Source organism: Bison bison, unplaced genomic scaffold (genome assembly GCF_000754665.1).
Source record: "Bison bison bison isolate TAMUID 2011002044 unplaced genomic scaffold, Bison_UMD1.0 scf7180017864215, whole genome shotgun sequence".
Taxonomy (NCBI): Eukaryota; Metazoa; Chordata; class Mammalia; order Artiodactyla; family Bovidae; genus Bison; species Bison bison.
In genome coordinates this window covers 1,548,655-1,562,876 of record NW_011494787.1, presented here as the reverse complement: position 1 = coordinate 1,562,876, position 14,222 = coordinate 1,548,655, and the positions used below count along the sequence as shown (strand labels likewise).

General features: G+C 39.9%; 1 protein-coding gene across 2 annotated transcripts in view; it reads right to left on the bottom strand.

The window, feature by feature from the left end:
• LOC104992420 (chromosome unknown open reading frame, human C2orf42) overlaps positions 1–14,222 on the bottom strand; it is a 39,312-nt gene that overhangs the window by 17,948 nt on the left and 7,142 nt on the right. For both annotated transcript variants that reach the window (XM_010845293.1, XM_010845294.1), the window contains exons 2-4: positions 7,792–8,069; positions 6,501–7,335; positions 5,682–5,792 (exon numbers count right to left, since the gene is read on the bottom strand). In XM_010845293.1, coding sequence (XP_010843595.1) covers positions 5,682–5,792; positions 6,501–7,323 — 934 coding nt within the window. In that variant the 5' untranslated portion in view covers positions 7,324–7,335; positions 7,792–8,069. The remainder of the gene's footprint in view (positions 1–5,681; positions 5,793–6,500; positions 7,336–7,791; positions 8,070–14,222) is intronic.

The window sequence follows — 14,222 nt, the reverse complement described above, 5'->3', positions numbered from 1 at the left end:
GGTGTCATCTGCATATCTGAGGTGATTGATACTTCTCCTGGCAATCTTGATTCCAGCTTATGCTTCTTCCAGTCCAGCATTTCTCATGATGTACTCTGCATAGAAGTTAAATAAGCAGGGTGACAATATACAGCCTTGACGTACTCCTTTTCCTATTTGGAACCAGTCTGTTGTTCCATGTCCAGTTCTAACTGTTGCTTCCTGACCTGCATACAAATTTCTCAAGAGGCAGATCAGGTGCTCTGGTATTCCCATCTCTTTCAGAATTTTCCACAGTTTATTGTGATCCACACAGTCATAGGCTTTGGCATAGTCAATAAAGCAGAAATAGATGTTTTTCTGGAACTCTCTTGCTTTTTCGATGATCCAGCGGATGTTGGCAATTTGATCTCTGGTTCCTCTGCCTTTTCTAAAACCAGCTTGAACATCAGGAAGTTCACGGTTCACATATTGCTGAAGCCTGGCTTGGAGAATTTTGAGCATTACTTTACTGGCGTGTGAGATGAGTGCAATTGTGCGGTAGTTTGAGCATTCTTTGGCATTGCCTTTATTTGGGATTGGGATGAAAACTGACCTTTTCCAGTCCTGTGGCCACTGCTGAGTTTTCCAAATTTGCTGGCATATTGAGTGCAGCACTTTCACAGCATCATCTTTCAGGATTTGGAATAGCTCAACTGGAATTCTATCACCTCCACTAGCTTTGTTCGTAGTGATGCTTTCTAAGGCCCACTTGATTTCACATTCCAGGGTGTCTGGTTCTAGGTCAGTGATCACACCATTGTGATTATCTGGGTCTGAAGATCTTTTTTGTACAGTTCTTCTATGTGTTCTTGCCATCTCTTCTTAATACCTTGTGCTTCTGTTAGGTCCATACCATTTCTGGCCTTTATCGAGCCCATCTTTGCATGAAATGTTCCTTTGGTATCTCTAATTTTCTTGAAGAGATGTCTAGTCTTTCCCATTCTGTTGTTTTCCTCTATTTCTTTGCATTGATGGCTGAAGAAGGCTTTCTTATCTCTTCTCGATTCTTTGGAACTCTGCATTCAGATGTTTATATCTTTCCTTTTCTCCTTTGCTTTTTGCTTCTCTTCTTTTCACAGCTATTTGTAAGGCCTCCCCAGACAGCCATTTTGCTTTTTCGCATTTCTTTTCCATGGGGATGGTCTTGATCCCTGTCTCCTGTACAATGTCATGAACCTCATTCCATAGTTCAACAGGCAGTCTATCTATCAGATCTAGGCCCTTAAATCTATTTCTCACTTCCACTGTATAATCATAAGGGATTTGATTTAGGTCATACCTGAATGGTCTCAGATGACCATTATATCTACTACTGTGGGCAAGAATCCCATAGAAGAAATGCAGTAGCCCCCATAATCAACGAAACTGTCCGAAATGCAGTACTTGGGTGCAGTCTCACAAATTACGGAAGGATCTTGGTTCATTTCCAAAGCAAACCATTTAATATCACAGTAATCCAAGTCTATACCACAACCACTGACACTGAAGAAGCTAAAGTTGACCAGTTCTATGAAGACTTATAAGACCTTCTAGAACTAACACCAAAAAAAAAGATGTCCTATTCATCATAGGGGATTGGTATGCAAGAATAGGAGGTCAAGAGATACCTGCAGTAACAGGCAAGTTTGGCCTTGGGAGTACAAAATGAAGCAAGGCAAAGGCTAACAGAATTCTGCCAAGAGAATGCATTGGTCACAGCAAACACCCTTTTCTTACAACACACAGATAACTTTACACATGGACATCACCAGATGGTCAATACTGAAATCAGATTGATCACATTATTTGCAGCTGAAGATGGAGAAGCTCTATACAGTCAGCAAAAACAAGACCTGGAGCTGAATGTGGTTCAAATCATCAGCTCCTTATAGCAAAATTCAGGCTTAAACTAGAGAGAGCAGAGAAAACCACTAGGCCATGCAGGTACAACCTAAATCAAATTTCCTGTAATTATACAGTGGAGGTGATGAATAGATTCAAGAGATTAGTTCTGGTAAACAGAGTGCCTGAAGAACTATGGATGGAAGTTGGTAATATTGTATAGGAGGCATGGACCAAAACCATCTGCAAGAAAAAGAAATGCAAAAAGGCAAAGTGGTTGTCTGAGGAGGCCTTACAAATAGCTGAGGAAAGAAGAGAAGTGACAAGCAAGGGAGAGAGGGAAAGGTATACCCAACTGAATGCAGAGTTCCAGAGAACAGCAAGGAGAAACAAGAAGTGAAAGTGAAAGTTACGCAGTCGAGTCTGACTCTTTGTGACCCCATGGACTATACAGTCCATGGGATTCTCCAGGCCAGAATACTGGAGTGGGTAGCCTTTCCCTTCTTCAGGGGATCTTCCCAACTCAGGGAGCAAACCCAGGTCTCCTGCATTGCAGGCGGATTCTTTAGCAACTGAGCTACAAGGGAAGCCCAAAAATATTGGAGTGAGTAGCCTTTTCCTTCTCCAGCAGATCTTCCTGACCCAGGAATCGAACCAGGGTCTCCTGCACTGCACGCTATTCTTTACCAGCTGAGCTATCAGGGAAGCACACAGAGAAACAAGAAGGCCTTCAATGAACAATGCAAAGAAATAGAGGAAAACAACAGAATGGGAAAAGACTTGAGATCTCTTCAAGAAAATTAGAGATATCAAAGGAACATTTCCTGTAAAGATGGGCATAACAAAGGACAAAAACGGTATGGACCTAATAGAAGCAGAAGAGATCAAGAAAAGATGGCAAGAATACACAGAACAACTGTATAAAAAAGATTTTATTGACCCAGATAACCACGATGGTGTGGTCACTCACCTAGAGCCAGACATCCCAGAGTGTGCAGTCAAGTGGGCCTTAGGAAGCACTGCTGCCAATAAAACTAGTGGAGGTCATGGAATTTTAGCACAGCTATTTAAAATCCTGAAACATGATGCTATTAAAGTGCTGCACTCAATATGTCAGCAAATTTGGAAAACTTAGCGGTGGCCACAGGACTGGAAAAGGCCAATTTTCATCCCAATACCAAATAAGGGCAGTACTAAAGAATGTTCAAGCTACCAGACAATTGCACTTACTTCCCATGCTAGTAAGGTTATGCTCAAAATCCTTCAAGCTAGGCTTCAGCAGTACTTGAATCGAGAACTTCCAGATGTACAAGCTGGGTTTGGACAAAGCAGAGGAACCAGAGATCAAATTGCCAACATTCGCTGGATCATAGAGAAAGTAAAGGAATTCTAGAAAAACATCTTCTTCTGCTTCATTGACTACACTAAAGCCTTTGACTGTATAGATCATAACAAACTGTAGAAAGCCCTTAAAGAGATGGGTATACCAGACCACCTTACCTGCCTCCTGAAAAACCTGTATGTGAGTCAAGAGCAACAGTTAGAACCTTACATGGAACAACCGAATGGTTCAAAATTGAGAAAGGAGTACAACAAGGCTGTATAGTGTCACTGTGTTTATTTAACTTATATGCAGAGCACATCATGCAAAATGCAGGGCTGGATGAGTTGCTAGGAGAAATATCAACAACCTCAGATATACAGATGATACCAACCTAATGGTAGAAAGTGAAGAGGAACTAAAGAGCCTCTTGATGAGGGTGAAAGAGGAAAGTGAAAAAGCCGGCTTAAAACTCAGTACTGGAAAAATGAAGATGAGGGAATCTGGTCCCATCACTTCATGGCAAACTGAAGGGGAAACAGTGGAAGCAGTGACAGATTTCCTCTTCTTGGGCTCCAAAATCACTGTGGATGGTGACTGCAGCCATGAAATCAGAAGATGACTGCTTCTTGGAAGGAAAGCTATGACAAACCTAGACAGTGTGTTAAAAGCAAATACATCACTTTGCTGACAAATGTCCACATAGTCATGGCTATAGTCTTTCCAGTAGTTATGTACAGATGTGAGAGTTGGACCAGAAAGAAGGCTGAGTGCCAAAGAATTGATGCTTTCAAAACTGTGGTGCTGGAGAAGACTCTTGAGAGTCCCTTGGACAACAAGGAGATCAAATCAGTCCATCCTAAAGGAAATCAACCCTGAATACTCATTGGAAGGACAGATGCTGAAGCTGAAGCTCTAATACTTTGGCCACCTGACATGAACAGTGGACTCATTGGAAAAGACCCTAATGCTGAGAAAGATTGAAGGCAGAAGCAGAAGAGGGTGACAGATGATGAGAAGGCTGGATGGCATCACCAATTCAATGGACATGAACTTGGGGAAACTCCAAGAGAAGGTGATGGACAAGGAGGCCTGGCAAGCTGCAGTCCATGGGGTCGCAAAGAGTCGAACAACAACAACAAAAATTATACCAGGATTACCAGATTTAGCAAAAACAAATTTTTTAATTTCAAATAATTTTTTATTATAAATGTGTCCCAAAAATTACATGGAAATACTTACACCCAAAAAATTATTCACTGTTTGTATGAAATTCAAATTGAATTGAGTATTCTGTACTTTATCTGGCTACCTGAGTGATGTAACACTTCTACAAACTCCTTACAGTCAATTTTTATGGCTGCCTGGCATTCTCTCAAGTGGTTTGTTTAACTATGCCCAGTGGTTTGGCCCCTTAGTTGCTTCTAATTTTTCATTACCATAAACAAATACCCAATGAGCATCTCTGGACAAAATGTTTTTCCTATATCAAGGATTATTTCCTTTAAAAAAGATTATTTAAAAGTAGAATTACTGAATTACAGGGTATACATTTTTTTTTTTAATTTCAAGTTTTCTGGGGAAAGACTCATAAGTAAACATTTAACCACAATCTCTGCTCTATATTGCTGCCAGAATTCTCTCTCAAAAACACAGAAATAACCAAGTCGCTGTCTCTCCATCTTTCTCCAGCATCCCAGCACCTAAACCACGCACAACCACTTGACCCGCCTCCAGTAATACTCCCTCTGTGGACAGGAACATTTTTCAAGGTTCTTAACAAGTACTGCAAACTACTTTTACAAATGACTAAAGCAACTTACCCTACATTAGCCATGCTGAAGAGACCAATTTGCCTGTGGTCTCATCACGTAAAAAAAAAAACTTTGCCAACTTGGTATCCAAAAGTATCTTGTTTTAATTTTGTTTTTATAAAACATTTGCATTTCTCTCTTCACTAGTGTGTCTGGAGTTTGGTCCACATGTGCAGACCAGGTAATATTTTCCTTTCATTCAGAGTCTAGGTCTTTTAACACTTATCAACTATGCCACTTTAGCATTTTCACATTGATTTATATGAGTCCTTAACTGACACTGATATATTTGAATTAAAAAAGAAAAAAAATACACATATAATGCCGCCTACTGAAAATGCAGAAAACAAAGTATATTTCTAAATTATCATGGAAAATATAATTAAACACTATCACAAATTTTTAAACAGACATCTATCAATGAAAACTTTGTAAGTCTATCCTAAGGCAGATTAAGGTGTAAAACTAGTCTGAAATGATTCAGGGATGAACAAACATATCAATAATACAAGCAGAGTTTGAGTGGATCTTATACTTGGCCAACAGAACCAACTCTTAGCTTGACAAAGAATTATCAATAAGGGTAAAACTTTTTTTAGACAACAACATTACCTCTTGTATTTGCTGAGATTCAGTGAAACATATAAAACACAGTAAAACAATATCTAAAGGTCACACCACCAACAAACGAAACAGCTTCTCACCAGATACTTCCTCCTTTTTCCTCTTCTTTGGCTTAGAGGCGGTAGACTCACAAGCTGATACTGGTGATTCTGAATGGCAACCTAACTGGGGCACAATAACCTCCTTTAGACCTAAAATAAAACAAATTTCTGAATTATTAATACTATCCATGAATAACTATGGGTCCCAACCTAGAGAAAAATTAATTTCTAAAAAATCCAAATCCCCAAAACAAATTACAGCATGACTGCCTGCTTAAATCAGTTCGTTTAAAGAACTCCCGAAACATACGTTCTTGTTCATGGGCCATTAATATGATAAAAGGCTCTACAGAGAAATGTAAAACAAAAAATTTGGGAGTTGCTGCAAGCTAAAGATCATTCAGAAATGAAAATAAAAGCACAAGATAAAAATGTTAAAAACAACGTTAAGTCTTGATGTAGAAACTTTAAAAGATTTTTTGAGTAAGGTACTAGTTTTCCCCATCTTCAAAGATAAGAAACAAGCAAGTGAGACAAAATAGAAGGTACTTTTTATTTTTTCTTTGTTTTTACTAACATAGGGCACCTGTAGAAAAGTAAAAAAATCAAAGCAAAGCTAACTTTGCTTGATTCATTGACTCAGTGAAAATGCCCAAGTTTCATTATTGTTAATTTCAACCAACCAACCAACCTTCATGCAAGTGTGCTGACTGGAATTAAAAGAAGGAATGCTTTTCTTTGGATTTATCTAGCAACTGCTTCTGAAGGTTGCTAGGACAATCTCCAAATGCCATCAGTGGGACTCTTTCATCGCCGTTTTAGAAAAACAAGAGTAAATGTGTCAACCACACCACCTACCGCTGGAATCAAAGTTTAGGAAGTCTGAGAATTCCTGAGCCAATGTCTCGTCACTGGCAAAGGCACAGATGCAAGCAAAGAAATGAATGCATCTCTGGACCGCCTCATCCTTGGAAGCATTCGACTTGTGTGACTTTAGAGTCTGGCAGGAGCAGAAGAAACGGCGTTCAGGCAAGCTTTTGGCACCGATTTTCTGCACAAAGGATGTATGTAAATACCCCAAACTATGCTTCTGGCTTGCTTTGCATTTCACCACCAGAATGTTTTTAGTAATCCTCTGTACAAGGGGACCTGTGGGTTCCGTGGCCAACTGCCAGATGGTTTGCTTGGTTTCTGGGGAGGCCTGCATGGCATTCAGGACCGAGCTCTTTAGAGTCAGAGGGGTGGCCTCTGCCTGGCAGTTCACTGCCAGCTTGATGTGCTGGCACTGGTTCTCCACAACGCCCTGGGTGGCAGCTTTCAGGCATGAGGGAACATAACACCGGCCAGAGCTCAGCTGAGTGATGATGGTCCCGTCCACTGTCTGGATGGTCGTCTCTGAAACACCTAGCTCCACAAAGCATCGGTAATCGGGGCCCCGGTCTCTTTGCCGCACTGAGTAGACTTGCAGATCGGAGCCTGTGATGATTTTGACAGCTTCAACACTAGGCTGCTTCCGGGCACCGTACCGGAAAATGGTCCCACATGTCTTGTTCTTACAGCTCAGTCCCCGGGTTCCATTGTATGTGCCACATCGGGGACACTTTCTGATCCCCCTCAATGTGGCCTTCCCCAAATCAGATAAGAAAGCTGGAACTTTGGTCCTTAGAGAGTTTGGTTCCATTTTTCACAGGTTCTAGAAAGGACAATAAGCTCATCAGCCCGAGTATACATGTACAAACACACACACAGTTAAAATCACTTACAATATGTAGTACAGAAAAGTAAAATGAAAAGAAGCTATCCACTGTAGAAGCTATCAAACTGTACCCTCAAAGAAAACATCCATTTAAACCCTCAAATAAAAGTGTAGGAAACTTTGCATTTTGCATCTCTCTAGTTTTAAGGCCTAATGTAATAACTGAAATATTTCTCAAGATTCAGTCTTGTTTTATACAACAAGCTAGGTTAACCTAATCTTTTTTTGATCACACCAAGGGATCAATGGCAGTGGAAGCACAGAGCCCTAACCACTGGACTGCCAAGGAATTCCCTAGTTAACCTGATTTCAACATGCACAGATGTTTGACTTGAGCAACTGGATGAGTTCTTTCTCTTTCACCATTCCCCACAAAACTCAGACCAATCTTACCTGTATCAATTGCCAGAGTATCCAGAAAACAGTATAACCTGAATTCGTAAGACCTAAAAAATGTTTCATTAGTTTGTGATGATCATAGAGGACAAATGAAGATGCAACAATTTGCAGAGTAAAAAACACTGTTTAACTCAAGTCTTCTGAAGTTTGAACTCTGTGGTGTAACAATGGAGACATTCTGCCTCCTCCTTCTCGGCCAGCCAATGGCAAGGCTCATGCCCAGTGTTCCATAGTCAAAGATTCCCACTGCCCTAAGTGGAGACCATGGCAGCCTGTAAGTAAAACAGGAAAAAACTATTAAAGTTATACAGAGAGTGATTCTTTCCTTTTAGAAAAGAAAAGTCTTTCACAAATATTTGAGAAATATTTGATAGAAATTATCATGGTTGTTTTATACTTCCAATCACAAGAAGGTAAAACAGTGCTAATGTCACTACACAGGGAGCTTTCAAAAACACCTAGAGCCAGGTATGTAAATAGTTGAACACTCAGCCTTCCTAAGAGTAATGCACTGCCTTTTTAGAGCACTTTATGCTTTTCAACATGCTTTTATGCTCATTATTTCATTTGAACCTCACCATATTAGTGTCACCATATTTGAGCCAAACAACAATGGCTTTTCAGATGAAAATCAAAAAGTTAAGTAACTTGCCTGAGGCCACCTATCAAAATCAGCAGTGTGGTTGCCACTAACCCAGTGTCTGCTAAAAAGAATGTGAATCTCTGTTTCTGATTTTCCCCCAACATTATGAACATTTTCAAACATATAGAAAAACAGAATTATACAGTCAACCTTCATATACCCACCCACTAGATTCTAAAATTAACCTTTTACTATATTTGTTTATTACATATCCCTTTCTTCATCTATCAATCCCTTTCATATTTTGATGCATTTCAAAGTAAGCTGCAGGTATCAGCAGCATGCATATTATTAACTAAAGTTGAATATTTTTAATGCTTTTTAAAAAGGTAAATCTGCTTATGATTTTGAAGTAAGGTGTGAGATTTGCTTTTGCTCTCTGACCCCAAAGAACAGTCTTTTTTTTTTTTTCCCAGGTGTGCTGAGTGTTGCTGTGCGAGGGCTTTCTCGAGTTGCAATGCATGGGCTTACTTGTTTACTTTCCCTGCAGCATGTGAAGTCTTCCCAGACCATGGATCGAACCGATATCCCCTCCATCAGCAGGTGAATTCTTAACTACTGGACCACCAGGAGTTAAGGACCACCAGGGAAGTTCCCAAAGAATGGTCTTGATAAAAGACTCTCCCTTCACATCTTCTCTAGTCCACTGATTAACAAATTGAAAAGTACAAATAAGAAAAATCTAGGAATGCCTACATTTTGGTGCTAAGAACTAATCCCCCATGTAATATCTGCTGAGTGAATGAAGTTTTGTGATATATGATTGATAGTAGGGTTCCTCCACCTTGGCACCACAGACATTTAGGGCTGGATACTACAGGGAGGGAACACGGCCCCACCCATCAGCAGAAATTTAGATTAAAGACTTACTGGGCATGGCTTTACCCACCAGAGCAAGACTATTTTCCCCACAGCCAGTCCTTCCTATCAGGAAGCTTGCACAAGCCTCTTATCCTCATCCATCCGAAGGCAGACAGAATGAAAACCATAATCACAGAAAACTAACCAAACTGATCACATGGATCACAGCTTTGTGTAACTTAATGAAACCATGAGCCATGCTGTGTAGGGCCACTCAAGACAGATGGGTCATGGTGGAGAGTTCTGACAAAACATGGTCCACTGGAGAAGGGAATACCAAACCACTTCAGCATTCTTGCCTTGAGAACCCCATGAGCAGTATGAAAAGGCAAAAAGATGTAATGCTGGAAGATGAAGCCCCCAGGTCTGTAGGTGTTCAATGTGCTACTGGAGAAGAGCAGATAAATAGCTCCAGAAGGAATGAAGAGGTTGAGCTGAAGTGGAAACGACACCCAGATGTAGATGTATTTGGTATTGGAGTAAAGTCCGATGCTGTAAAGAACAACATGGCATAGGAATCTGGAATGTTAGGTCCATGAATCAAGGTAAATTGGATGTGGTCAAACAGGAGATGGCAAGAGGGAATATCGACATTTTAGGAATCTGAACTAAAATGGATGGGAATGGGTGAATTTAATTCAGGTGACCATTATATCTATTATCGTGGACAAGAATCTCTTAGAAGAAATGGGGTTGCCCTCATAGTCAACAAAAGAGTTTGAAATGCAATACTTGGGTGCAATCTCAAAAATGACAGAATGATCTCGGTTTGTTCCAAGGCAAACCATTCAATATCACAGTAATCCAAGTCTATGCCCCAACCACTAATGCCAAAGAAGCTGGAGTTGACCAGTTCTATGAAGACCTACAAGACCTTCTAGAACTAACACCAAAAAAAGATGTCCTTTTCATAACAGGGGAATGTAATGCAAAAGTAGGAAGTCAAGAGATACCTGGAGTAACAGGCAAGTTTGGCCTTGGAGTACACATGAAGCAGGGCAAAGGCTAACAGAGTTTTCCTGAGAGAATGCACTGGTCATACCAAACACACTCTTCCAACAACACAAAAGACAACTCTACACATGGACATCACCAGATGGTCAATACCAAAATCAGACTGATTATATTCTTGGTGGCCAAAGATAGAGAAGTTTTATACAGTCAGCAAAAGCAAGACCAGGATGACTGTGGCTCATATCATGAACTCCTTATTGCAAAATTCAGACTTAAATTGAAGAAAGTAGGGAAAACCACTAGGTCATTCAGGTATGACCTAAATCAAATCCCTAATGATTATACAGTTGAAGTGACAAATAGATTCAAGGGATTAGATCTGACTGAGTGCCTGAAGAATTATGGATGGAGGTTCATAACACTGCACAGGAAGTGGTAACCAAAACCATCTCCAAGAAAAAGAAATGCAAAAATGCAAAGTGGCTGTCTGAAGAGGCCTTTCAAATAGCTGAGAAAAGAAGACAAACCAAAGGCAAAGAAGAAAAGGAAAGATACATCCATCTGAATGCAGAGTTCCAAAGAATACCAAAGAGAGACAAGAAAGCCATCTTAAGTGAACAATGCAAAGAAATAGAGGAAAACAACAGAATGGGAAAGAGATCTAGAGATCTCTTCTAGAAAAAGGGAACATTTCATGCAAAGATGGGCACAATAAAGGACACAAACAGTATGGACCTAACAGAAGCTGTAGATATTAAGAAGAGGTAGCAAGAATACACAGACCTATACAAAAAAAGGTCCTAATGACCTGGACAACCACAATGGTGTGATTACTCAGCTAGAGCCAGACATCCTAGAGTGTGAAGTCAAGTAGGCCTTAGGAAGTACTGCTAAGAACAAAGCTAGTGAAGGTGATGGAATTCCAGTTGAGGTATTTCAAAACCTAAAAAATGATACTGTTAGAGTGCTGCACTCGATATGCCAGCAAATTTGGAAATCTCAGCAGTGGCCAGAAGACTGGAAAAGTCAGTTTTCATTCCAGTCCCAAAGAAGGGCAAAGCCAAAGAACATTCTACTGCACAATTGCATTCATTTCACATGCTAGCAAGGTAATACTCAAAATCCTTCAAGCTAGGCTTCAACAGTACGTGAATGGAGAACTTCCAGATGTACAAGCTGGGTTTAGAAAAGGCAGAGGAACCAGAGATCAAATAGCCAACATCTGCTGGATCATAGAAAAAGCACAGGAATTCCAGAAAAACATCTACTTTTGCTTCATTGACCACCCTAAAGTCTTTGACCGTCTGGATCACAACAAACTGTGGAAAATTCTCAAAGAGATGGGAATACCAGACCACTTTATCTGCATCCGAGAAACCTGTATGCAGGTCAAGAAGCAACAGTTAGAACTGGACCTGGAAAAACAGACTGGTTCAAAATTGGGAAAGGAGTACATCAAGGTTGTCCCCTGCTTATTTAACTTATATGGAGAGTACATCATACGAAATGCTGGGCTGGATGAAGCACAAGCTGGAATCAAGACCGCTGGGAGAAATATCAGTAACCTCAGATATGCAGATGACACCACCATTATGGCAGAAAGCAAAGAGGAACTAAAGAGCCTCTTGATGAAAGTGATAGAGGAGAGTGAAAAAGCTGGCTTAAAACTCAACATTCAAAAAACGAAGATCATGGCATCCGGTCTCATCACTTCATGGCAAATAGATGGGGAAACAATGGAAACAACTGACAGATTTTTATTTTCTTGGGCTCCAAAATCACTGCAGATGGTGAGTGAAGCCATGTAATTAAAAGACGCTTGCTCCTCAGAAGAAAAGCTATGACCAACCTAGACAGCATATTGAAAAGTAGAGACATTATTTTGTCGACAAAGGTCCATATAGTCAAAACTATAGTCTTTCCATCATGTACAGATGTGAGAGTTGGACCAGAAAGAAGGCTGAGTGCCTAAGAATTGATGCTTTCTAACTGTGATGCAGGAGAAGACTCTCGAGAGTCCCTTGGACAGCAAGATCAAATCAGTCAATCCTAAAGGAAATCAACCCTGAATACTCATTGGAAGGACTGATACTGAAGCTGAAGCTCCAATACTTTGGCCACCTGATGTGAAGAGCTGACTGATTCATTGGAAAAAACCCTGATGCTGGGAAAGACAGAGCAGGAGGAGAAGGGGATGACAGAGGATGAGATGGTTGGGTGGCATCACCGACTCGATGGACATGAGTTTGAGCAAATTCCGGGGGATAAGGAAGGAAAGGGAAGCCTGGCATGCTGCAGTTCATGGTGGTCACAAAGAGTCAGATGCAACTGAGCAACTGAACAGCAACAACTATTATGGGGGGCTATCCTGTGTGTCACAGGATGTTTAGTGGCATCCCGGGTCTCCACCACTAGATCCCAGCAGCAGTCAACGTGCCCTCCCCAAGTTATAAAAAAACAAAAATGTCTCCAGATATTGCTAAATGTCCTCTTGGGGGGCAAAATCACCCCTTTAAAAACACCTAGAGACATTAGCCTGTTTACACAGCATTTCCTTCTGAGGTCAATACATTTTTTTGGTAGGTATTCTCAATCAGTCAAACGTGGGTTCTTAGGAACGAGAACCCAAAGCTGATTATCTCTATGACCAAATCTTTTAAATTCTGAGCTTCAGATTGCTTTATATATAAATCAATTTTAAAATTACACTGATGATGATGATTTCATATTATTATTAAAGTGAAAAAACAGAACAACTTTGCTTATTAAAGGAGGAACTATTTGCCAGTTATAGTTTATTTTGTAAATAAATAAAGTCTATGATCTTGCAAAAGCAGACTAAAGGACTAATGACCCTTTTATGCTCTACTTTCACTATCCCCACTTGCCCTTCCACACCACAAATCCTCACTTTTCAAGAGTAAATACAGTTAACAGGCTGGCATATATCCATCAGACTATTTTCTGTGTTTATGAATAAATAAATATATATATGTACAAATGTGGGATTTTGGTTTTAGAAAAATTGAGTTACATTATACTCAGTGTCCTCAAGTTTGCATTCTTAATATTTTACCACAGTTGAACCATCTCTATCAGTGAGTTTTAGTTCTAGACAATGTTGCAATTAACATCTTAAACACTGACTTTAGTATATAGGTGCAAGTATTTCAGTAGAAAAGATTCTGAACATTGTTTCTAGTTTTCTTAATTTATTGGGTACAGAATAAAATTTTATTGGGAGACAGAAATTTGACTTCTAAAAATGTTATTATTGTCTTATTCATCCTATCTCACTTTCTGTTCTCAAATACATTCCAAGCAGATAAAACATTCAAACACACACAAAAAATGGAACCATCAATACACTAGAACAAAAAGAGGAGGGAATTTTTTCTTAAAATATTTTTTAAGGATGTCAGATTGAAGATGGCCTACATGACACAAAATCCAGAATCCAGAAAATAGTAAACATTAAATCTAGAAATGATTAATTTTTCCTATTTAAGAAGCACAAGCTGGAATCAAGATTGCCAGGAGAAATATCAATCACCTCAGATATGCAGATGACACCACCCTTATGGCAGAAAGTGAAGAGGAACTAAAAAGCCTCTTGATGAAAGTGAAAGTGGAGAGTGAAAAAGTTGGCTTAAAGCTCAACATTCAGAAAACGAAGATCATGGCGTCTGGTCCCATCACTTCACAGGGAAATAGATGGGGAAACAGTGGAAACAGTGTCAGACTTTATTTTTTGGGGCTCCAAAATCACTGCAGATGGTGATTGCAGCCATGAAATTAAAAGACACTTACTCCTTGGAAGGAAAGTTATGACCAACCTAGATAGCATATTCAAAAGCAGAGACATTACTTTGCCAACAAAGGTCCATCTAGTCAAGGCTATGGTTTTTCCTGTGGTCATGTATGGATGTGAGAGTTGGACTGTGAAGAAGGCTGAGCACCGAAGAAT